This window comes from Orbicella faveolata, unplaced genomic scaffold (genome assembly GCF_042242905.1).
Source record: "Orbicella faveolata isolate gen_17 unplaced genomic scaffold, um_ofav_v1 contig_46, whole genome shotgun sequence".
Taxonomy (NCBI): domain Eukaryota; kingdom Metazoa; phylum Cnidaria; class Anthozoa; order Scleractinia; family Merulinidae; genus Orbicella; species Orbicella faveolata.
Window position 1 is genome coordinate 23,663,880 of NW_028301576.1, and position 22,280 is coordinate 23,686,159.

At 39.5% G+C, this 22,280-nt stretch overlaps 2 protein-coding genes across 3 annotated transcripts; one reads left to right on the forward strand and one right to left on the reverse strand.

Annotated features, from left to right (window-relative positions):
- The first annotated feature begins 5 nt into the window (after nucleotides 1–5).
- Nucleotides 6–11,002, forward strand: LOC110042765 (persulfide dioxygenase ETHE1, mitochondrial-like). The gene is made up of 9 exons (XM_089277349.1): nucleotides 6–149; nucleotides 503–592; nucleotides 1,777–1,831; nucleotides 3,970–4,115; nucleotides 5,831–5,867; nucleotides 7,257–7,349; nucleotides 8,370–8,459; nucleotides 9,289–9,405; nucleotides 9,869–11,002. The coding sequence occupies exons 1-9, from the start codon at nucleotides 114–116 to the stop codon at nucleotides 9,940–9,942; spliced, it is 738 nt and encodes a 245-aa protein (XP_089133475.1). The 5' UTR covers nucleotides 6–113; the 3' UTR covers nucleotides 9,943–11,002.
- Nucleotides 11,003–13,065: 2,063 nt separating this feature from the next.
- On the reverse strand, nucleotides 13,066–19,805 carry LOC110047743 (uncharacterized). 2 transcript variants are annotated; one of them, XM_020753488.2, is made up of 2 exons: nucleotides 18,355–19,805; nucleotides 13,066–16,298 (listed from the first exon to the last, which is right to left on the reverse strand). In XM_020753488.2, exon 2 carries the CDS (start codon nucleotides 16,250–16,252, stop codon nucleotides 14,054–14,056), a length of 2,199 nt encoding a protein of 732 aa, XP_020609147.2. In that variant the 5' UTR covers nucleotides 16,253–16,298; nucleotides 18,355–19,805; the 3' UTR covers nucleotides 13,066–14,053. The 2 variants fall into 2 exon arrangements, with proteins under 2 accessions (XP_020609147.2, XP_020609146.2); XM_020753487.2 differs by lacking the exon at nucleotides 18,355–19,805 and adding an exon at nucleotides 17,351–18,327.
- Nucleotides 19,806–22,280: the final 2,475 nt, after the last annotated feature.

Here is a 22,280-nt window from a genome sequence, read left to right on the forward strand (position 1 = left end):
AGTAACGAGAGAAGACTGGAGACAAACCTTATCTTCAGATATGAGATAAAAGGACGAGTAGCAATATATTTCCTGTCTTTGCGGTCATGAAACTTTGAGGTGATCGTATTGTTATGGCTGGGGGAAGAGCTAGAGTTATCTTTAGGCAGGTAAGCTGCGATCGGCTCACAATTACCCCCGAGGGACACTTTGTCGTGTTATGGTTGTGCAAAATGTTTGGTGCTTGGGCAACACATATACTTATTTCTCTTCAGCAGAGTAAAATATGAGTAATCATGCCAGTTTTCACGTTTCTTTAACGATTCCAAAACGCAATGACCTTCATATATTATTTTGTTTGAAGGGAATTTAGATTTTTTCAAGTATTAATTATGAAATCTTCTGACGTTTGTTAGGCAATGCGAAGGGGGGCGTGTGTGGGGGATGGCCATCATGTTTCATCTGTTCAGAACACACTGATTTCTGATTGCGACTAATCTTGTTTTTGTGTCTCCTTTTGTAGTTATTGGACTTGGAGTCTTATACTTACACTTATTTACTGGGATGTCCCAAGACCAGGGCTGCAGTTATTATTGATCCAGTTGATACTCAAGTACGTCAATGATTTACCGTAAACTGTACCTTGCTTGTAAGCTCCCCCCCCCCCCTCCCCGCTCCCATTACAAACGCCGTTCCCCCGCCTATAGTCCATCTACCTGTAAACCAAAAATCTACATCTTCATCTACATTTAATAAAGTCGGTAAAATCGCAAGATATCTCACTGGCTTTAAAATTTGCTTCTGATTATCAGCCATCCTGGATATTGGCTCCCTCTAGTTCAAATGAAATGAGGTTGATTTATTATGATGTTTTCATTAAGGCTCAACTATTAAAACAGATTTCAATCAACACTGCCGTAGCTCATTTCAAAACGTTTTTTTTTTATTCCACTTATAACCCCTTCCCACATAAAATAATTAAGCCCCCCTCACCCCATTTATTAAGGCCAATCCATAACCTCTCACGAAGTTACAAATTATTAAGCTCACTGGACTTTTATCAGTGGCAGTTTACTGTAAGTACAGTGTATGTTAATTTTGCAGGGCGTCTGTTCTAAAGGCATGCACGGTCAAGTGTTGAATTTGATACTCTTAATCAACACCCTCAATTGATATTTCGATCAATACTCAGTCCACATCCTGATCGATACTCGGTTCACACTCTATCAGCACTTGATCAACAGTGGGTCAGTAGTCGGCCGGGTGTCAACTGACATATTAATTGATCGAAAATTTAGTCGACTCATGACTGAGCCGTAGATGGAGTATCGATTGGGTGTCAACGGAGGTGTCAATGGAGTGTTGATCAAGTATTGATCAAGGGTCAATTGAGGGTACCGATCAACACTCGACCACGGATGCCTTTAAGTTTGCAGGTGGGTTGCATGGAAATTGCTTTTATTCATAGCTTGTACTTTGCTTTTGTTCAGTCAATAATGAAGGAAAAAAGAGTTTCCATTCTTGTATTGTTATTGAAACTTGGAAGTGTGAGAATAAGCTACAAATGGTCTAGGAACAAGGCGATCAGTGTCTCCACAGCCATTTCAAGCTCTTTTGGATGTCAGCAATATACTGTTTCTAAATGTACATCGAATTATGTACTTCAATAAAAAATATGGTAACTAGGGAAACCTTCTCATGTTAGTAGAGCTTTAACTTAAGTGTATATTGTGATCACAATTATGAAAATCAAATTTCGCCTTTTTCCTTATAGAAATTCTGTTTTTCATTTTTCAGGCTGAGAGAGATATAAGGATAGCAAAAGAGTTGGACCTTAAACTTATTTATGCCAGTAAGTATGTACATTGTAAAGAAGTACACTCCAATTCTGATTGGCTGAAAAGCCATGTTAACCTGAAGTTACAGTCAGACTTGTCCATACAGACATCTCTATAACATGAACACCTCAGTTTTAATTACAGCATCAATGTCAGTGCTAATTCAACAGCATCTGAAGAGAGTGGCTATTCCTCTGGTACGTCATCTAATAGAGAGAAATAAAAGAGGCTCAAGACAGTGTCCTTCGGGACCAACTTTTAAACAAAGACTGCAGCTATATTTTGCAAATGATTCACAGCAGAGGACTTACAGTCTGTATTAATTACATGTACATGCCAAACATCCAGCTTGTGGGAGGTCTTTTTGAAAGTACTACAGACTGAAACATTAAAGATGCTATATTTAACCGACTGAATACATATTTGAGAGATTTCTTATGAATTTTGGCCCCAAAAAGTGACCTACTCATTGAAGACAAAGATTTGTGACCCCCTGCTAGATGTACAGTATCGCCTGAAAGTATTGACCCATTTTCTGCAGCGGGACCTCCACGTGTCATTGTCACCGTATTCCCGCACTCAACCTCGTCTTTACCTACAATAGGTAAAATCGAGGATGGTATTTATCCTGCTGCAGCAGCATTTAGATGAGGTAATACCTTAGTATTGAAAAAGGCATGTCATTTTTCAACAGCCTTTTGTTTTCTTTGTTTTTAAGGTCATAAAAACATGACAATTGAGTGCGCTTGAATGCTTCTGCTCAATCTGATGAAATTTCTTTAATCTCTTGGCCGACAAGGGTTTCTTATCTAAAAGTAGATCTAATCATTCTATAATTTCCGAATTCATTTCCTTTAGAGTTCCTTTTGCTATAATTAATAAATTAAAGCTAACAAGAAAACTTTTGTAGTTCATATCTAAAGGAATACGTGTATTTCAAAATGCTTAGCGAGGAAACTGTAGGGTGTCACCACTGGCACTCACACCAGTAAACCTGACTCGTCCCCACTCATCTCTCTTGAGACACTTAAGAGACGCATGCGGAGCTGAGAAAGCAGATATTTATGAGATGGAGATGACTGGGAATAAGTCAGCCAGTAAACAGTGTTTGTGAAATGTCCATAGATGCAAAGAGCAAATGCTGTTAATCTTTTGAATTTGCCTGGTGCAGACATGTTACTTAAAGGAAAATTATACACATCTAAAGAAAGTTTTTAAGACAGGATTGGAGTGGCCTACATGTACATTGAAATTAAAAGTAAGATAACAATCGCCTTGAATTTGCATAACAAATGTCTGGGACTCCAGGACAGGGGCAAACCATGCATCAGTGTACATTTGTCAGGTTGTTTCGCAACCAATGTCAATTGCTTCATTCAATTTTGTTGAAACAAAAGATAAGGCAATTTTAAGAGAACTAAAAGAGAAAACGATGACGACTGAGTGTTGTTTTGTGCAACGTTCAGAAGAAACCGAAGCCAACCGACTTGTAGATCTTTTCTGTGACACTGTCAGCCGCTCATGCCTCACAGACGGAAATTTACCCAGGCTTGTAAATATTCAAAGTCTTATTACCAACCGTAAATTCTGTATGCATCGCTTGTGAAACCAGGCTTTAGCTTGCTCGTGTTTGTTGATTGACAAGTTTCACAACTTTTATTACATGTAAGCAATCTTCCACAATAAAAATTAGTCACTACTGTTTTTCGCCGAGGTATTACCGCGTCTTTTGTGCCGCTGCATTTGCTAAAGTTCGGTTGCACTCGTCTTTACCTCAGTTTCACTTTTTGACCACTGCGGCAGATGCAAAGTCAGACCACACGGCAAAGAAGAATCCTATTCAGGGTCAATACTTTCGGGTGGTACTGTAAGACATGGTTGACCACCGCGATAAGTTTTCAATGTGTTCATTGAGATGCACAATGAATACAAAAAATTCAAATTCTTGCAAGCTTATCCAGCTGGGTTAGCTTAGTCAGGCTTTTCAAGAGCAACCTGGTCCTGGTGTATAACTGCCTACTGGTGAATTAAATATTGATTAATTAAGTGTGATGGACTAGCATCCCATCCATGGGAGAATAGAAAAACAGCTGTCTTCCTGATTGGCACTGATCTCTTATTAATTTCCTAATATAATTATTTTCTTCACCAGTGAACACGCATGTTCATGCTGATCATGTGACAGGAACAGGGATTCTGAAGAATCTCACAGGCTGCAAAAGTGTAATCTCTAGGATAAGTGGAGCTTCAGCTGATGTGTTCATAAATGATGGAGAGAAAATTGACTTTGGAGACCAGGTTAGTAGTGGTTCATTTAGATATGTTTACTTCACTTCCTCATCTGCCCAAACTAATGGGGATCTCTTTTCTTTCCTTTCAAAACTGGCACATTTTGTTAATCAGACATGGAGATTCATTGTACAATCATGTAGTTAGCTAGGAGAGTCAGAATGATACATGTATGTCTGCATAATTTATTTATTCCTGTGACCAATCACGCCAGTGCTTGCCTGCCTGCTTTCAATTTGCATGTAATGTAGTTACTGTATTTTCTCGATTAAATGCCCCCCGCATTTATTTAAGAATCAGCAGTTTTGACCGGTTTAATTGGGGTCCAGCATTTATTCAAGAAATGCAATTTTCAGCCATTTTTTCAGGTTGAGTTATTATTACCGATCCTGGGAGACCTGGGGCAGTTTGTTAGTTCAAGATGATTTTTTGCTTCATCCTGCACCTGGATTACTCGAAGTTAATAGTATTATGGTACCGTACATACGTCATGTGTACCATGTTGCAATCAAGATTATTTTGTATCACTAACAAACGGAACATAAACAAACGAACAATTATTCTTGTCACAAGGTCTGAAAAATTGTAAACAAAGCTTTCGACTGTATCGCACAGTCTTCATCAGCAATTAAAGTGAGCTCACGTTGTCACGTGAATGCAAATTGTTTAATCACGTGACAACAGATTGTCAAAAATGGCGGGAAGATCATAGCCCCTGTCTCTGTTCAGTGTTGGGCATTCATGTCTGATATGAATGGCCTCCTTGATTTTCCTTTTGATATCTACCGACTCTTTATCAAGAATCTTGACTCCTTCCCAGTCAATCTCGTGGTTGGCCTGAGACCGGTGTTCCCGGATTGCAGATGTTGTTTGTTTCTGATGTTCACCCAGTCGCTTCTCCAGAGTTCTCGCTGTCTCGCCAATGTAATGCTCTCCGCAATCGTTGCATGTGATGTCGTATACAACGTCCGTCTTCTTTTCAGTTGGTGTCCTGTCTTTTGGATGGACTAAGATGGACCTCGACATGTTGTAAGGCTTGTGGTACGTGCAGATGTCTTGTGCCCTAAAGACTCTACTAAGATAGAACATAAACAATATATGAATTTGCTTGTAACCAGCCCTTGTGATCTTGCCCGCAAATACATGTAAAAGCTGGGACCTTAATCAAATGTCGGGTCCCTGATTAAACGCACCCAGCATTTATTTAAAAATTGGCAGTTTGGATCCAGCGTTTTTTTTTTTTTGAGGCCAGCATTTAATTGGGGTCCGGCATTTAATTGAGAAAATACAGTATTTCATCATCAAATAATATTAATTATATTAACATGTAGTTATTATTAAATTAAATAATACTTATGATATCACCTATGATTCTACAATCTATTGTAAGGTAACCCACAAAAAGTAATCATTAAATTTAATTAGCCTTGGAGATTAGCTGGTTCAGTGTAACTTGTAAAGCACATTGAGTTCTATTCCTTTCAATGGTCTCTTGGTCACTCTAAAACTTACCTTCAGTTTCAAGTTTCCAAGCCTCAGCCACAGCTGAAATTAATTTCTTTTAATTTATAAGTTTACATCATAAAAATTCCATGTGTTGTGGCACTTGACCCAAACTCAGATCAAAATGTATCTGAAAGAAGATATTTTGGCTACTCATCTTGTAGGCCTCCACTTTTCCCTCTCAACTTTTTTATTAATTCTTTTAATTTCATTTATCCTAGGCACTAGAGGTCCGCTCCACTCCAGGACATACAAATGGTATGTTTTATACAAGTCATGTATGTACCACAGGTGGCCCAGACTTCATAATACCATTAATATGTGACATAAGTCTGTTGCTGATTGCGTTACAGGTACAATTCTAGCCGTTTATAAGACAATGTATGAGAATGACTCGAAAATTGCTCTAAATTCTACATGTGGAAAGTAATTGAAATAAAAGTAGCTTACTTATCCGGCTGTAGGTTTCCATTTCTGCTCTGTCTCAAAACATAATCGATTATCTTGGCCACAGGATTTGAATTTCTTATCATGCAAATTGCACCGTGCCAAGGTCCCTGGGGAAATTTCATTGGAAACAGTCAAAAATTGCCCTGTGCCTCTCCATGGCTGGAGGTGATTTTGTCACTATGGCGTGGTCGCTAAGCTAGAAACTCAAATCCTGTGATGGAGATAATCAACTACACTTTGAGACAGAGCAGAAATGGAATATCAATTCCAAGAGCTGGTCATTTTGTGGAATTTACGGAGCTTTGAGTGCAGGCTGTTGGGCCAGTAGGTTGCCCACCTTTCATTTCTCTTTAGGGGATGCAAGCCGCCGGAAGGTAACTCACCTAAATGGCTCTAAACTACCTCAAAATAATGCAATACAAACATAAAGTAACTGCAGCTACTTTATTTCAGTTATTTTCCACACATAGCATTTAGAGCAATTTTCAAAACATTCTCACACATTGTCATTATATATTATTGACTAAAATTGTAACACAATTGCGAACAGACTAATGTCACATATTAATCATATTCAACGTCTGGGCTGCCTGTGGTATGTACATGTATGTGTGTATAGCTGAAAACTTGAATGATGGATAACATGTAAACTTGCCTGTGGATGACAAGACTTCTTAAACTACTGCCATTGAACACCACAGGAGAGGCCGGGTGGGGTGAGGGAAGGATTTCCAAGGATGTCAGGAGACTTGCCATGACATTTCAAGAGTTTGAAAAATAGGTTCCTGGTGAATCATGTCAGAAGTTAGGTGCTTCAACTTTAACAGCAAGGAACTAGAAAGTGCAGGGACCACTTTTATATTAATAACATTCTAGTCTTGCAGACTATCCATTCTTGCTGAAGATGGCTTTTCTTGACTTCTGATTGGATAGTATGAGTGCAGGAAAGGATGTTAATAATTTAAAAGTAGACAAACGTTTGGGCTCGTCACTGTTAATTTCCATGTATGATTAATATTAAACATTCAATGCACAGTACTGTAGTTTCCTGTATTGAACGCTAAGCAGTGAAATTGAATGATCAATGCCAGCAGGACAAGACTAGTAACTGTTTTTCAGGGAATCCAAGTTTTTGATTTTTTTGGCATTTTCTTCTTCACTGACCAAAAAATATTTATATTATTTCTTGAATTGCAGGTTGTGTAACATATGTGAATCATACTGATAGGATGGCCTTTACTGGTGATGCACTTCTGATCAGAGCCTGCGGGCGAACGGATTTTCAAGAGGGTAGGGGTGTGATTAACTCATATTTTCTCTATATTGACCTATTTGTAACATTTAGTCGCCACTTTGAGAATCAAGGATCTGGTCATGTTCTGTCAAAAAAATGCAAGAAGGACTGTATATCAGAACATCATACTTACTACTGTCAGTCATGGTAATTGATTCAATGTTGAAGAGGTTTACTGGCCAACTAAATAAACCATTGTCAGTCATTCTTCAGACTTGCTAGTTCTCCTGGACTGTTGTGCATATAAGTTTGATTTTTGAACATGTTTAATGATATTACTCGTAAAACAGTACATGCTTAAATACCGTAAAATGCCATGTTAAAGCCCCCAGTTGTAAGCCCCCCCTCCCAGGTGTAAGCCTTTCTATTCGCTAACAAATATATAATTCCAGATATGTCCCCCTGGATGTAAGTCCCCCGCCCTGTATATAAGACCCCCGGTTATAAGCCCCCCGAGATATAAGCCCTTTTATTTGCTAACAAAGATATTACTCTACATATAAGTCACCCTGGATATAAGCCCGCCGGGATGCAAGCCCCCCCCCCCCCCCCCTCAAGATATTTGTAATATAAGCCCTTCTATTTGCTAACAAAGATATTACTCTACATATAAGTCACCCCGGATATAAGCCCCCCCCCTAGATATAAGCCCCCAGAATGTAAGCCCCCCCCCTAAGATATAAGCCCATCTAATGTATAAGTGCATACCATTTGTGTTTCTTTACAAACATCAAAATTTTTAATCAAAAGTTATAGGCTAATGGGGTAATAGCAGGGAAATACGGTAATAGCTCTACATGTAATGGTATGTTAACTTCAATTCGTTTCTCAGATACAGGACGTTTAATCTCGTCGTTCCAAAACATTTTTTATTCCGCTTATATACCCCCCCCCCCTCCCCCCTGTTTATAAGCCCACCCAAACCCCTTAAATGAAGTTATATAAGCCCAGGCCCCTAACTTGGGATTTTGCAGTAGTCCATTCATTCAATGGATTCATTTGCATTTCAATTAAAGGAAATCCTGAAACACTGTATGACTCAGTAAGAAGTAAGATCCTGTCACTGCCTGAAGATTATTTGCTTTATCCTGCTCACGACTATTATGGTTTGTATAACACTTAATTAATACACTACTGGTAATTTTGTTTGTTTAGGTAACTTCATCTTTTCAATCTGAGTTCCATGATTTACAAATGCAATTGTTTTACTATCTACATGGTAGGAATATAACTCATTGTCACACATAATGATTTTCATAGAAAAATAATCAGAGCTATTCGGCTATTACCATCACAGTTCAAGAGTTCAACTTATGAATAGCATGGTTTTGGTTTTTCAGTGCCAATAAAGGAGATGGTGAACCTGACGTTGTGCCTTCTTTTTTTTTTTTTTTTTTTTCTCTCACTGCCCCCTGCCATCCCCACTTTTCTTCTTTAACCAATGCCACTCTAAAGCAAACATTTACAATAGCTACTTTGGTCAATAACTACATAAAATGTTCTATCATAACTCAAAGCTGGAGGCAGCGTGGCCGAGTGGTTAGAGCGCCGGATTTGAAATCCGTAGGTCCCGGGTTCAAATCCGCCGTTCTGACAGCTAGCTGATGTTGTTCTCGGTAGCCCCGAGTTCAACTTCTCGGCTGCGCTTGTAAATAGCCAACTGGTCTGCCTCCCACCAGTTGGGATTCTTAACCTAGTTATGTTTATTTGAATACTTATTTATCATTGTTTGTTTACAGTGGTCCTGAAAGACCCCAATGGGGAGTGGCCAATTAAGTAATTTATTTTATTTTATTTAAAGCCAATGGATGGAGTTCTTTAATAATTTTCTGAATCATGAGCTCTTCAAAGGTTGTCTGGTGACCACAATAGGCTTGAAGAATTACGCAGGCTCAGACAGTATTTTGGTGAGAATTTAAGGCATTTTTATTTTAGGTGTGACAACCACCACTGTTGGTGAGGAATTGAAGTACAACCCACGACTTACTAAATCAAAACAAGAGTTTGTTCAGATCATGGAGGCTCTTGGATTGACAAGACCAGCTAAAATGGGTAACCATGACGATTCCATGTATCTATAATAATATTAAGGTTTTTGTTATTATTTTCTTGATTTTCATGTGACTTCGTCGCCACCGTATTGAGGGACATTAACAAAAGATTTCAATCTATTATTTGTGTCATCCAACAGGGCCGTCTGGCCTTCGTCCTTTGAATTTCTTGGGATTGGTTGTTAACTGTCACTAGTGAACACTTTATGTCTTGTATATGAGTAAGAGTAAAGATAAGTACAGGCTGGATTTTAGTTTAACCCGGCTAAAGCTCAGAGGAAACTGTAATGGATCAACTAGTAACTACAATGCACTGTTACTTATTGAGATAGGTAGTCCTGAAAGTTTTTTTTGAACCAAATTTATCAAAGTATCCTTAAGAAAAGTCTTGAAACTTGTTCGCATCTTAACTTTTAATGTAAAATAAAGAAACCAGCTCTTTATTTACTCTTTTGTATTTACAGATGTCGCTGTGCCGTTAAACGTCATGTGTGGCCCATCCCAACTGGGCGAGTCAAAACAGAGGATGGATAAGTGAGGGGCATGGGGCGAGTGCAATGACGTCATAACGAGAAAAGTCCTGGCGTTGACAATCTGAAAATCTCAAACTGAAAAGGACGGGAGAGAGAGGTTTTAATTTTTAAATTTCTGATATCCACCCTGATATTTCTAACCGTAAAAGGAGCTCAGTCACGTTATTTTCAGTTTTTTGGCCACGCACATAATTACATTGAATTGAAGAAACCTTAAAATAGTAGTTTACTAAGATAGAAAAACACTAAAGGGGTAGTAATAGTAATAATAAACCATAAAGGAACAAGGATGGTTAAGGATGGAGAAGATTAACACGGATTACAAACGGCGAACTTGAATAATTTAGGCTAAACTTTTCAGGATGAACAAACCGTGACGAAGCTCTTAAAGCAAAATTCCAAGGTAAAGCTCCTTCGCCCTCGAAAATAAGTAGCCAAAGCATTTTAATAACCAACCACTGGGAAGTAATAAATAATGGTAATAGGACTGAGTGGAGTCCGATTCTTTCTGTAATCATACGAGTGATTAACAAAATCGGACGACCGCGAAGCGGGAGTCCGATTTGTTAATCAAGAGTATGATTACAGACTGAATTGGACGACACGGTGTCCTGTTACCAATTAATCAAAACTATGTCAAAATTCGAGAAACGAACAAACCATCGATTGATCGCTGAACGATTAAACGTCGTTATGAATGCTGAAAAACACAGCAGTTTACTCAGTAAAGTGCACCGCAACAGCGCGCGCAAAATGACGCGTACTGTCCTATTACAAGCATGACGCGTACACTGTCCAATCAATGCTCAAATCGGGCTGCTGATAGCCAATCACGTTCGAGAATTTTGTTATAGTTTTGATTAACTTTGTAACATGCCTTAGGAAACAAAGCATAACAAACAGACTGAAGACTGAAGGAAATATTAATTGACTACGTTGTAGTTATTCCAGATCTTAAGCGGTAACAGGTTTTTTTTGCCACATACAGGAGCTTCGTTAAACTCAGAAGTGCTCAGCATTGTCTTCGATACATTTTAAAATAAAACAGCTGAATTTGTGCTTGGATTGCTTTGTAGCGTAACACGGAGACATCTTGTCATGAACGGGGTGAGGGGGGATGGGGGAGCTGGTCAATCAACATACAAAGCGTGCGTGGCACATGATAAGATGAGTTGGCCAACTTGCAAAGTCACACAAATGCATGAGCTTAGAGGAACTCTAGCTAATACTTTGTCGTCACCGTCATGGTTCAGCCAGTCCAGAAATGATCTCTAACGCCACCCTTCCAGCCAATGTTTTGACGTCCTACGGTGGTATACGAGGGGCTGTTTCAATTACATCGTTCAGGGTGGTGAATGGCCTAATAATATAATGCCAAAGTTTTGTCACAAAGAACGTTCACAAGAAACGTTTTCAAGGACGATTTCAACTTTGCAAAGAATCTGGTTAAATCAATGGCCAAAACTATGCACATGTCAAAAAGGTGTTCTGATTATGAACAAGAGAATGAAGAGTGAGAGAGTGAATCCCCCATAAAGGCTTTGTATTCCTAAAGTAATCCATCTCAAGTCATTTTTGGACCAGGCAGCCGCACCCAGCTGTTTCGCGGATATAAAAATCGTGTAAAGCCTCTCGGGCTGTTCATGTCAATAAAATCAGCAATTTCGGAAGTTGGCTATTTCCAGACCCTCCTTAGATTTCCGGAACTAAGAGTTATCTAACTTGAGAGGCATTATATCGGGAATAAAGCCTCCATGGGGCATTAACTTTTACACTTTATCCTCTCTTACTGTGAGCCATTTGTCTCGAAAATAGGTAATGCCTTTGATTTGTCGTGTTAATCTCAACCACCACCCCGACAACCTCAAACACCCCCCCACCACCACCACCACCTTAACCCCAGCGGGAGAAACTAGGACCTGGGGCCTGTTTTTCGAAAGCCCCGGAAACTTTTCGGGCCCGAAAAGCCACTTTTAGTTAATTGGTATTTAAAGAGAGAGAGGTCTACACGCCTGAAACTTCTTGTACGGAATGGAACCTCTGTTTAAATTAAGTATATGTGAATAAAACAGCTCTGTAATCATAACGTTTGAGATTTTGCTACTGCTTTCCAGGTGCGAAAACTTTTCGAGACCCTCGAGAAACGGGCCCCTGAACTGAAACTTCGACCTTTACGTATACTGCTAGGGTGCGGTTTCATTAAGCGGTCAGGAAGATAATTAAGGTATGGCGGAATGGCTTGAGATCATGGGGAAATATCAATTGTTAAATATTCCAGTCTCTATAGCAGTATCGGAATGTCGAAGTCCATATGAGATCCAGGTGCTAACTTTCTACAACACGAGCACCTTGTTTGCCCGAAAGGTGAAAAATATCTGCAAAGCCCTGGCTTTCTCTGCATATGCCACTATGTAGTGGATTTCTTTCATTCAGACACTAGATTTCCGATGGATACTGCCCAGTCATTGCTCCCTGGAATTTGTATCACTCGTTCGCCCTCTCCTTGGTTCTAGACTCCCTGTTTGCATCCTGAGCAGCAGTTCTTTCTGAAACTGACCCCTTTAGTTATTTGGCTTGAAAGTTGGAGTGACGCATATATGACGGAGGGGCACTGAGCTGAGACACATCGGGGGTAAGTGATAAAGGTGATGCGTAAAGGGTTTCAAAATAAAACCGTAGCCGTTTTCAATCATCGCATACCTTGCGAGACTTATACTCCCTTCTCTTGAAAGAAGAGAATCTCTGTCTTGCAAGGTATAATCAGAACAAGCTAGAACTTCCGATCCGTGGAGTAGATTCATCCATGGCCGCCGGAAGCAAAATGAACAAAAAACATAAATTAAAATCACAGTACAAGCTATTTGTTTTTGTTGCTGAATTATGAAAGTACCCAGGGATTTGATTTCAATTTTACATTGGCCTAGCAATCTTCCAAGCGTTCAGTTAGTTGGAGCGCGACGCGCAAAAAAGAAAAGATGTAACGCAATAAATGCGGCCAACATTAGCCGTATTCATCTCACAAAAGTTATTTGCTCCAGAAAATTTATCACACTCATCGCGAGAGGCGTTTGAAGTTCATAAATTTGTAAGTCTTCATATATCGATGAGTAATGAGTATTTCACCATCATCATCATCATCAACAACCTCATCATTTTATTTAGTAATGCAGGTTATAAAGATTGGCAGCCAGTGAGGCTGATGTGGACCTACAATTAACTAATAAAATGTGAAATAATAAACAAAATAATTTATAAAATTACCCTATGGTATTTAAATATACAACTGACCATAATCAAATTAAAAATAAATTCAGTATCACGTCAATAAAATGAAGTCCATAGACTAATAAAAAGTTGAAGCTGAAATTTCAATACAATGCTGTCAGTGGACAACAACGAGTGATCATGTTATGAATAATCATTTACAACTTTCTGTCTCTGTCTACACATACCATAAACTTGTATATACCTCGATGGTAACGAGATAAACGCCTCTGCCCAGCGATATATATATTTGCATTCTAGATCTGCATAAGCGGTGTCCTTTATCTTCAGAAAATGCTTTTCAGTATCTATATTAGTTTGGGTGGAATCCTTTGGATGGATGCTCCAGATCAGAAATACCACTCGGATTATGGCGCATCAAGGGAACCGATGAATCCTTGCCCAGAGTTTATCGGGATCATTATGTAGTATTCTATATTTGGAAGTTGGTTCTTCATACAGATATAGATGCATAACAGCAGCACTCCAGTTCACAAATTCTTTTCAGCTGACCATACAGAGAATGTTCAGTTAAAAGCTGATAACCCAGCACAGAATTGAAATATCATTTGGTGAAAAACAGTGGCCCGTTATTGCACATCCCCTACTTACATCAACCATGAACATTATTTCCCCGCTTTTAGACGCCATTTAACCACGCACGACAGCCATCACCATCACTACCCCAACACCTTGTGACTCTTCACCAAACAACTTCTTCTTCCACCATAGCCACGTCCATCAACACAGCCACCACCACTTCCTACACATGCCCCACCATCGTCTCATTTTCCTACGCCACCTCCACCACTGTCAACCCCCATCCATCCTCTTCCACCACCACCAGCAGCATTATCGCCATGCTGAGCCACATCCCGCGGCCTCCAGACTCTCTTCATCAGACACATTCTCGCCTACAACATTAGGCAAACCATCGTTACAGCCACACGGTAAGTCCTCGTTGAAGTCGTAGTGACAAACTCTTTCTTCGGAAGTTTCCAACATGTCCTGCCTCACTGAGAGGCAGACGTTGGTGGGTACCTTTGAACTCAAATACCCGGCACTGTAAATGGAAGGAGATATGAAGCCCGAAGGAGATGTTTGCGAAGAAGGCGACGATTTCCGCGATGGGTGTGAGACGTAGGGGATACACAGAAGGTGCAAGACTGACACCGAGAACGCCAGAGCGAGAATCTGAGGAATATTTTGTGCACGAGGGGAGATTATCACCGTATTCAACTTGAGATCTACTTGCACATTGGTGTCAGGGTCCAATTGCATCGCAAACGCGCCATGACCTAATTTGCGAACTGAGCACAAGCCACGATCACCAAACAACTTGTAGACCTTTATTGCGACATAATGCTGCCATCCTGGTATTCCTCTGTCTGATGTTTTCGTCAGCTTACCGATACAAACGCCCCAATCTTTATTACCTCGAATCAGCATGGCTCTCTCACCCTCATTCTCGTTCTGGACAATATTCTTCTGCTGGTCTTCAACGGCACTTCGTTCTGGGAATGTACCTGGGCTGATTGTGTGGGATGTTGCCACAACCTGATCATAAAGGTTAATTATCTCCAACGCAGACAGTAGCGCCTCTGATGAATGAACAACACGGTACCTGAACACTCGATATCCTCTCCAGAGGACAGGGTGGGTAGAAGAGTCACAAGGTACAGACACCTTCGCTAGATCACTTGGGGAAAGCATCAGTTCTGGGAAACTAAGCGCCATCGATGGATGGTTACAGGGCACAAACTTCTTCATTGGTTGAACTTTGAAGCAGTGTTTGATGATGCTCGGAGGATCTATCTTGAGGGTTAACTTTACCGTGTACTGTGCACTGCAGAAAGGAACGTCAATCGTAATTGGCTGGCTAGATACAGTAGCGGCTTCAGCGTCAACAACCTCCTGAACATAGGGGAGAAGATCTACTTGGCACTTTTCAATTAACCTCGTGCGGAATATCTCCCACTTGTAAACAGAAACAATAATGGCTGGTTCTGCGCTATTCTCGATTGTAAATTTTTTCGGTGCTCCGAAATGTTCTTGATTAACTCCTTTGAAGGTTTGGCTATAAAGGATTCTTCCCTCCAAGTTTTCCATCTGAATTACGAAGTTTAACAGCCTTTTTAATCCCACTGCTTCGAATTCAACTTTTTGGATCTCAAATGAATACTCCTGACAAGCAAGCAGTGTATACAGCGACTTTGGTGCCGGCGGACTAGGATCAGGTGGATCACCTCTGTACATGGCCCCTGCTTTCTCTAAACGCTCTCCTGCCGCCTCCCACAAAGACCTCGTCTTCGATTCAATGCGGTACAAATTGGATCCTGGGGTTCGACCTGTAACATCTTGATGTAACGGCGTTCCAAACAATTCTGTTGTTGTCTGCTTGTAATTTAATGGGTGAAGTTGATGGGCGTGCCAGATAAGTTGGACATCGTAGCAAGGAACCATGGACACGTCTGGGTGTAGCCTCTTTAGCTGCACATGATGCTCATACCGTTCTGCAGCACTTTTGAGAAACAAGTCGTCACTGTAGTGTGGCAATGAAACTTGGTAATAAAACTTGAACTGACGATAGCAAGCTTCTTCCAGATTGTACTGAATCCTGGATCGATATTCTGTTAACAATGTCGGGGGTTTTGTAAGATCTACTTCAAACGGCTCCCCTGGAAGTGCCCCATACCAGCGATCTCTGGTCAACTGAAGGGCTAGGTTCCTTTGGGTGGTGTTTAAAGGTGCATGGTCTAACAATGTGGATACAATATTGAGGCAGTCCTGCTCGTAGTAAAATGGAGCCAACATGTGGACATGCCAGACCCATGCGATGTCCAATGGAGCTGCTTGGAGGGCTGGCGATGAGCCAAATCTTGAAGCAAATGGCAACCAAAAGAGCTCATATCGTCTGATGGCGTTTTTAACAAGAGATCCTTTGCACAGGTTCGGATTATCGTCCACCAGTTTAAGGAACTCGAGCTCGTTCTTGGCTGCCTGGATCAGATCTATACCAAGTGTTTGGGACAAATTACTATCTCTTGACATTTGGGAAACTCCGGAGTACAGTCACGACAGGGATCAGTGCCACTCTCTGAAAGATCGTTTTCAAAAGAGAAAAACAAATTATCAGACCATACCCGACATAAATAAGCGTCTCAAAATCGCAGACGCCAAATAAAATTAAGGTCTTTTGGTATAAATAAAATCGTGGGATTTTTTGACGGTGATTTGAATTTTTCCAGCTATTTGCAACACACTTTATACTTTGTTATGCAGAGGTTTTACATTGTTACTACCTATTGAGGGACTATCAATGGTATTACAATTGCTCTTGTCAACTGGTCTTTGGCCGTATCATTTAGTTCATGATCAATTCCGTTCGACACTCCGTCGAGTTATAGAAACATGATTAGAAGTTTAGGAGAATGAGAAATGCTATAGAAACATGGGCCACGGGCGAGTGCTTCGCAGCTCTTTCAAATTCTTCTTAACTTTCACGAGTTTTTCTAGAACTCGATAGAAACAAGTAGAAAATGTGTTCTATTTCTTTTGGAGGACACTGTTAGAATAGAAACAAGGAAAATCACTCGTATATTTCGATTATCAGAAGCAAATTCTCTGCGCGGGCGCCATGATGCATTATGTCAACAGCTCGTGCCGTGATTCTTATCTGTGCTTCTATTGTAACAATAAAGTGTTTCTATCTCAGACCTGTGGGTTCAGAGGTTCCCGAGGGTATTTATGTTATATTCTCCAGCTGTAGAGTTCTTAAAAATCGTCGTCAGATTCCCTGCTTTGAGCTACAGCCACTCAAGACATGAGTACTTTTACATTTATTTTTGTCTTTCAAATTCGTTCATGACGTCAAGTTATTCGAAATTAATTAAAAATTTTTAACTTCCTTACTCGTAAAATCCATCTTGAAAGACTTCATGTATACGTGCACACAGGATTACAAAACCTCTAGTTGAGGTGGAGATATGTAACTGAAAACAGGGTGAAACAGTCTGGGGACATTTTACCTTGTTTATATATGTTTAAGTTAATTTACATTGCCATGTTCAAATTTGACAAATATTTAAAACAATAAAGGTATTAATTGACGTGACAGCAGGAATCAGCAAAAAGAACATGACTGATTACCTTGTAAAAGACCCTTCGCTCGGTATACAAACTGCCATGGAGTAGCGGCATTATGCGTATGTCTTGGCATCTTTGAGGCTGATAAATGTTGTGCCACTATAAATTTTGAACAACTTGGAAATCGTGACTATTCACACGAAGAGTTTCGTTCCGGAACCAGCTGAGGGCTCATGGGTCAAATAACTCTCTGCCTTTGGAAAACTGTGCGAGCGTTTAACTCACGATATAAAGGATTTCGTAGCGCACAAGAAAAAAATGGCCATAGAAACTGACAGTGACTTGCAACACTGATAATTTGCCAGTATTCAGCACAAATGAAATCAATAGTTACGGCCAAGATGCGGTTCGTTCGCCAGATTAATTTGTAAACTGAAGCGCCCTTATTAGCGGAAGTTAAAGGCATTTGTAGTGACGGTTATGCTAAACTGCTCTTACATTTGTCGATTTTTCGTCATTAACGTTTTATGTTTCTAGCCTTCTTTTTTACATTTAGCAGGGCACTGACCATGGTTTAAATCTGCCCTTAAGAAACATAATTTACATATATCTTCACAGACCCATGGAAAGTTCAGAAAGAAAATCCAAGGGGTAAATAACGCGTTACATGTATGACTGAAATCTAACAAGCTGGAATGAATAAAGAGATAAATACTTTCTAGGCAAGATGTAACACCAATATCTTTTCTTGAAACTCGCTCATAATATTTCTATTGAAAAAGCGCTGTCACAATTCTTGCACTGCATGTGCTTGTTGTCCAGTTCACGCAGTCGACACAACGACGCGAGCTGAAGAAAAAGAAAAAGTTCTGTTCTCGTACTTTTGCTTAACATTCTTGTTTGTCGTCATGAGGTTCCCCAGTCCAGAACATGGGGTACAGGTCTTGTGCTTTTTAAAATATTCCGCTTGAAGTGTAACCAGCCAGTCTTATGTATTTCATCTGACAATAATTTACCATACGAGGGATAACTAATTTCAGTTTTTATACACTCAATACTACACTCACCTTTAAATTGTGTAACGTTGCTGTTACAGCTTGTAGTTGCTAGATTACACTTATGGCGAGCGATATTGTCTTTATAAACCAGTGAATTTCCTTTTTATTGGACAGTGTGTTTGCATCAGTTGACGTCATGTTAACCCTCTTAATTGTCTTTGACGTGAGCACGAGGTTATCTTTGAAACCACAATCGAACAAATCTCGTGTTTGTCTGAGAAAAGCAATTTTAGAACTTGATATTGTGCACTGTGTTAACATTCAAAAGCTACCTCAATTTTATCCCGCTGACCTGTACCAAACGATCACATAAACATTAGAATGACTTCCGCTATTTTGATAGTACGTCACCAAAAGTAGAGGAAAAAAAAAACAATTTCACAAAGATCACCACATATGACAGCACTTTTATTTCTTAAGGCTTCTAAGCAACAGAGGTTACCACAGCAAAGACTGTGGCATCCTTTCCCAAAAGAAAGCTGGATTTTTCCAATTTTAATATGAAACCCTGCCTCCATTTTTTCAGTTTGTTGTTAGACATGCAATTTTGCGTGGTTTCACAACCTGGAAACATAAATCTTTTTGTTATGAAATGTGTAGCAGTTAATTGTGCCAATCCCACAAAACCCTCTCATGGCTTTCTCAAAAACTGCGTTACAGGTTTTTGCAAAATTTTGTTTCCGGTTTGCACCCATTAAAATTTATTATTACCCTCTATATTTTGGAGTTGGTTATTCAGTTATGTTTCCAAACTTAAATATATATGTTTGTGTTTTATTTCTTTGGAGACTGCAAAATAAAAAGAAATTTATCTCTCCTCCATGAAATCAAAGCTGAGAATGGCTAATCCAAAAATGATAAGTGTTGTTTGAATTTAGTTGGTAATGTAGCTAACAAAAGCCTATAACATAATCTCCTTTACTTAGACCTATTGCTGCATTTATTGATTTCGTTATACACGAACAGAGTTTTGTTCTTGAATTGATCTACTTTCACCACGAAGTTGAACAGCGAAAGCCGAAGGCAGAATGTTTTTCTCTAAGGGTGTACCATCCTCAGTTAACGCCTTTCGCGTGCAATGGTTTCTCATAATCGCAAATTAAGTTTAAGCAATTGTTTTTATCATTTAGATGCGCAACCCGTGAGCTTTTCTCCTTTGTTTCTTCAACCTGCTACAGGAGTCTGGGAATGGAAAATGGGAAGATTCCAGCCAGAGCTATCACAGCCTCGACTTATTATAGTCCCAGTTACAACTCGCCCACTGCATGGTCTGTCGCTGACCAACCTGGTCCATACTCCTGGCTCCAAGTTGATCTTGGTGAAATCATGGCGGTCAAAAAGGTTACTACAAAGGGAAGAAGTATGATAGTGTCGCCAATTGGGTGACATCTTATGAAATTTCATCCAGTGCAGACGGGATCGACTGGGTTCTGCACGCCGAGAACGGTATTGTGAAAGTAAGTTTTCTGGACTTTTCAAATGTAGCTATATAACCACGGAACTCAGTTTACAATATCCCGATGGATTCAACTTACAACACGATGTTAAAATTTCCTTTCAGGAAGTTAGTTTAACTTGAGGAACTTTACGCTAAAATGACGTCACCCATTCAAAATATCCGCCATCTTGGATTTGAAAATATTTTTAGATAAATCAGAAAAACTCCAAAACTGACTAAACAAAATGAGAAAAGATAAGGACATAAGAAATATAAAGAACTCCAAATAAGATCGTCATAGACGCCGAACTCAAACTAAAGCAAAATTTGAGCTTAGGAAGAAAATTTAGGTCAAACCGGCAACGTTTCAAACGATTAATCAAAGCAATGCGACCAAAATTTCCTTGATAACTTTTAGGAAAAGTTGGAAAGTTTAACCACTATAGCTTGAGTTCTGTTTTGGTAAGGCTTAACAGGCTTTATTCAGGTGTGGTTCCATAACAAATTTGATGTCCGCTTAATATGGGGTCCGCTTAATACAGGTTTCACTGTACTTGTATGTTGTCTTGTTCAAGCGATTTTCAATCCAGGGTTCAAAGTAATTTGGTTTGGTTTTGCTACGCTTTGTGATCGATTAAAGAGAGAAAAAAAACTCTTCTCGTCTCTTTTCATCGAGATATAGAGAATCTTTATCCCGATTCCGCCTGGTTAGAGTTGCGGTTCTCTGAGTAACGACCGTAACGTGCAAGTTTTTTTTGTTTTTCATCCTGCTCCCGCTGTCAATTTTAAAACTATCTCGCATCCCGCGGGTCAATTGAGGAAATCCCGCTCCTGCCAAAGAATCTTTTATCATGCATCCGGTCACTAACATGCATTGCTGTCATCCCGTCTCCCGCCTCCATTTCTACTCTTATCTGGCATCCCGCCAAACCCGTGTTGAACTCCAATAAACGTAGCTTGGAAACCGATTTAAACATATGAATAGTGAACAAGATGTATTTTCGTTTATTTCTTTCACAGATTCAAGTCTATTCTTAAGATTTATTTAGCCAGTGTTGTTTCTAAGCTTAAAGCATTTCTTAATGTTTCGTTTTACTTCCTTGTATACTTTGAACTTCCATCGAGCAAACATATCAAGGTGTAGCTGTCGTGCGAATGAAACATCTGGCTGCTGAAAAACTTCTCAAAATATTATTACATGTTTTTGTTCTTCCTTTGTCGTCCTTCTGTAAAGGAATTGTCCTGTGCTTAGTTTTGGTTAGGTTCGAATAAAAGAAATCTCCGCTATATCTAAATTAGACGATCCCTTGAATTGCCGACGAAGCATCTCGAAATTTCGTGCAAGGAAACCATGATTTCGCAAGGTACCACTATTTAAGTTTTCTTATGTTAGTTTCTGCACAATGATCGAAAGGATGGCCCTAGGTGGGAAATGTTGATTCTTCATATCTTTTTCCGTATCATAAATTTGCTTTCGTCGAAAAGCAGTCTTCGTTGGGTCTTCACCAAGAAAAGCTTGCTTACTTTAAAATTCGAATTCTCTCCCCAGAAACTTGTTTACGTTTGTAAGTTAAGGGAACTTGGTCACGTAGAAGATGTTGGTTCATATTGCTATCGACAGAAACTCTTTTACTTTCGGTAGAACTGGTATTTAACGGATGAAACGAAATTCGTCAAAATCACGCAATTTCAACGTTGCCGAAAGATTTATGATTTCTGTAAAATCAGCATAATGATGTGTTTAAGAATCTTCCACATACTAAGCTGAAGAAAACTGTGTTTTCTGGGTAAAAAATTAAATATTCGAGAAAAACGGAAATTATAGGAAAAAAGTGAAACAAATTTAAAATAGGCCGCCATGTTTAGTGAAGTCACTGCCCGCTCGGCAGCGCTACTTGCTTATGTATCCCATAATATTAAGATAGACGACATGACAGGTTATCTCTAAAGGCAATTCCATCGTAGTAGAACTTGCAATAGATTTTCTCTCAGACTTGGCTGGCTGCTTATATCAAAAGAACTTAAATTTTGAATTTAAAAAAGGGGGTCCCCGTATTCGTTTAGGAGCAGGAGGACCTACAACATATCCCATAATTCCTTAAATTATCAGCTTTCAGGAACATTTATATTTGAACCATTCACTCTACGCTTTGTGACAGCAGAAAAATTGGGAGAAAGTTTAGCGACGAATACAACATTGGATGGATTGCACCTCAATAAGCAATTTGATGTACGTTTCATGTTAAAGACAACCATATTTAATCGACAGGGATTCAATCATTATGTTCCAAGCACGCAGTGTTCATGAGGGCACATATTATCTTTTACGAGTGCTAGGTATGCTCTCATTTTCAGTGATAAGTTTTTACTCCGCAATAGTACGGTAAAGAAAGAAGATGATCGCTGCATTCAAACTAAATCAAAAAAATCGCTAGGTCGCGTTACTTGTTTACGAAAAAAGAACCCTGACGATTTGTCTCTCGCAAGTAGAGCAGTT

Excerpts from the sequence above, each read along its gene's own strand:
- LOC110042765 (XM_089277349.1), top strand. The coding sequence starts at position 114 with ATGGCTGGGGGAAGAGCTAGAGTTATCTTTAGGCAG. Across the intron at positions 4,116-5,830 it reads AAATTGACTTTGGAGACCAG|GCACTAGAGGTCCGCTCCAC; the intron begins GTTAGTAGTGGT and ends CATTTATCCTAG. Across the intron at positions 9,406-9,868 it reads GACAAGACCAGCTAAAATGG|ATGTCGCTGTGCCGTTAAAC; the intron begins GTAACCATGACG and ends TTGTATTTACAG.
- LOC110047743 (XM_020753488.2), bottom strand. The coding sequence starts at position 16,252 with ATGTCAAGAGATAGTAATTTGTCCCAAACACTTGGTATAGATCTGATC.